We start from the raw sequence: 3,170 nt of genomic DNA, 5'->3' as shown, positions 1-3,170 counted from the left end.
GGTCGAGGCTGTGGTGGCCGGGAACGGTCACTGCACTCCAGTCTGGGTGACAGAGTGAGACTCCAACTCAAAAAAAAAAAATCATTTCCTCTCTTTAAAAAAACCTGCCTTGGCAGGAGCACTAGACAAGGGGTCAGGGCTGCCGAATTTATGAGCTGAAATTGGTTCATTTCCTTCTGCCCCACCTTTCTCATTGTTTAATGCTGAATAACCAAATCTACTCCTCCCTCGCAGGGCTGTGTTGACTCAGAGGAGACTGAGAGGAGGAGGAACTTGGAGAATTCTGAAGCTGGCTCCATTGCCCTTCTGCCATGATGAGCCCGGAGGGTTCATCTCCAAGAGAGTTCTGGTGCACTGAAGACACTGACCCATCCCCAGACAGGCACTGAGGGATGTGCACTGACTGGTACCAGCAACAGGGTCAGACCTGAAGGGGCATTCCCAGTGATTCAGCTTAGAAAGTGAAATTCTCCACGCACTGACAAGCACTAATGCTTTCTCTGGGTTAATTATCTAGGTTCAACCCACCCCCCTCAATTTGTAGGGCTGAAATAGGTATTTGAGGCAAATCTAATGGTTTAAAAGAATTGCAGGAATACGGAACTGATTATTAACCTTGAGTAATTCAGGGTTTTTAATTGAATTGAATCTCACAATTTGATCCCCAGGTACATTTGCAAAATGTATTAAATTCCTAGCTGCTAGTGCCCTTAGGAGGGCTTAAAGAAACCCTGTGGTTCAAATGATTTCATGAAAACCTCCAGGACTTGGAGTCGACAGTTCTGCAGTGACCCACCTGATGCCTCCGTCAGTGAGGAGCCCTCTCTAGCATTCTTGAGACCTATCGATTTCAGTTTGAAGGAACCCCAACAAGGGGAATCTCACGGTCCATGCTAAGACAGCCTGTCCCATTTGGCGCATCTCTTTTGTTCCTTGTGTTTAGAGTGATGGGGTGTGAAAAACCAGTCTCTGGCTTGCAACCTTTTGACCAAAAATATACCCAGGGAGGCCCAGGACTGTCTGCCAGCCTACCTTCAGCTGTCAGGAAGCAGATACAGAAAGCATGAGATGAAAGCTGGGATGGAGGGAGGGACGGCAAGACAGAGGAGAGAAGGTGGGAAGGGACAGAATGATGGAGACAGAGGAGTTCGAGGAAGGAGTGAGGCAGAAGAGCAGAGAGAAAGAGTGGGAGGAAGGGAGGCCTGGGAGCTCTCCGGGGGACGCCCCTGTGGCTCTGGGATGAGAAGGGTGCAGGGTGGCCTGGCCCTGGTGCCCCCCTTTGGGGTGCCTTACCCCATTCTTGTCGAAAGCTCGGAACATGCCCTCTACGTACTGGGAGGCCGCCTCATTGCCGGAGACCCTGAAGAAGCGCTTAAACTCGTGCATGAAGAGGGTGCCGCTGGGGCACTCCACCACGAACTTCTTGTACCATTCTTGGAGCTCGGCCACGTCCATCTCACCGGCCGCCTCTGCCTCCTCCCAGCTGAACTGCTGCCCCATCTTGGCTGGAGGAACGTCAGGGAGCAAGGGTCTGTGGCACCTCCCAGGCCTCTGCTGATGGATTCCTTAGGCTAGGGCCCTCCTGCCTTTCCAAGAGGCGTGAGCAGCCTCTTCATCTCCTGGGCAATTGAATATGCTCAGCAGTGCAAGGGGCAGGTGGCAAGGGGAGTGGGTCCAGGCCAGCTAAGCTGCCCTAAGATCATTAGAAGATTCCTCTGGAAGGTCTGACCTCCAGCCTAAGCTCCCCCGGTCTCACCCCTCCCCTTAGCTTTGCCAACCAAGCAACCACACTGGTCCTGAGAGACTGAAGAGGGAGAAGGAGAAGAAACTGAGAGGTGGGCAGAGGGAAGTGGGTGGAGAAGAATTGGGAGGCCAGGCTGAGAACTTCCTATTTCACACATTCTCTCTGTCTCTCTTTTGGGATCAGGGTCTCACTCTGTCACCCAGGCTGGAGAGCAGTGGCATGATCATGGCTCACTGCAGCCTTGAACTTCTGGGTTCAGGTGATCCTTCTGCCTTAGCCTCTCAAGTAGCTGGGACCACATGCATGTGCATGGCTAATTTTTTTTTTATGGGTAGAGACAAGGTCTCGCTATGTCACCTATGCTGGTCTCAAACTCCTGGCCTCCCAAAGTGCTGAGATTTCAGGCGTGAGCCAGCGCACCTGGCCTCTCCCTGTCTCTTTAGTTGGGTGACTACACCGGTCCAAATAGGCCCATCTTGGCAACAGGAGACACAAGTCCAGAGCGGAAGTGAGACCAACTCCTAGCCCATGAACTAGAACCTACTGGTGATCTGGGACTCGCTCCTTCTCCACATGGTATAATGAGAAGACACAAAATCTGATGGGAAGGGCTCTAGGTGACGACTCTGCCCCCAGGCTAACTCAGTCCCTGGCACGGTATTCGAAGCTCCCTTACACATCACACTTTCCATCTTGGAAGGCTTTCATTTTCCAATTTAAAATACAAATGCTTTCCCCACCCTTCACCCAAGACCTGGACATGGTGCTGTCCTCACATTTCCTCCAAAGTCCTAGCATGTGAGAAGGATCTAGGAGCATAGCCTAAAATGTCTTTGAAGACACTTACTTTTATATGAAAGGTCATGCAAATTTGCTTTTGAATCAATTATATAGTCTCGTGCTTACTTTAATGTAATATGAAAATGACACCTTCAAGAAATCAGAAGATCTGGCTGGGCATGGTGGTTCACGCCCATAATCACAGAACTTTGGGAGGTTGAGGTGGGTAGATCACTTGAGCCCAGGAATTTAAGACCAGCCCGAGCAACATAGCAAAACCTTATCTCTACAAAGAAATCAAAAAATTAGCCAGGCGTTATGATGTGCACCTATAGTCCCAGCTACTTAGGAGGCTGAGGTAGGAGGATCACTTAAGCCCAGGAGTTCGAGGCTGCAGTGGACTATGACAGCATCTCTGCACTCCAGTCTGGGCAACAGAGCAGGACCTTGTCAAAAAGAAAGAAAGAGAGGAGAGGACAGGAGAGAACAGGAGAGGAGAGAAGAATCATAAGACTGGGAGAGCACTGATTTTTCTTTTTTTCTTTTTTTGAGTTGGAGTCTCACTCAGTAGCCCAGACTGGAGTGAAGTGGCCGCTCCTGGCCACTGCAGCCTCGACCTGCTGGGCTCCGGCGATTCTTCCGCCTC

The 3,170-nt window shown here is 50.8% G+C and overlaps 1 protein-coding gene across 1 annotated transcript in view; it reads right to left on the bottom strand.

Moving 5' to 3' along the window:
* The window catches only part of GUCA1B (guanylate cyclase activator 1B), a 13,648-nt gene extending 12,024 nt beyond the window's left edge, over window positions 1–1,624 (bottom strand). Inside the window, exon 1 of the mRNA XM_008062575.1 lies at window positions 1,294–1,624. Coding sequence (XP_008060766.1) covers window positions 1,294–1,500 — 207 coding nt within the window. The 5' untranslated portion in view covers window positions 1,501–1,624. The remainder of the gene's footprint in view (window positions 1–1,293) is intronic.
* Between the last annotated feature and the right edge of the window lie 1,546 nt (window positions 1,625–3,170).

Source organism: Carlito syrichta, unplaced genomic scaffold (genome assembly GCF_000164805.1).
Source record: "Carlito syrichta isolate Samal-C Ts95f unplaced genomic scaffold, Tarsius_syrichta-2.0.1 Scaffold305755, whole genome shotgun sequence".
Classification (NCBI taxonomy): domain Eukaryota; kingdom Metazoa; phylum Chordata; class Mammalia; order Primates; family Tarsiidae; genus Carlito; species Carlito syrichta.
The sequence above is the reverse complement of the archived record's forward strand: the minus strand, read 5'-3'. Positions and strand labels throughout refer to the sequence as shown.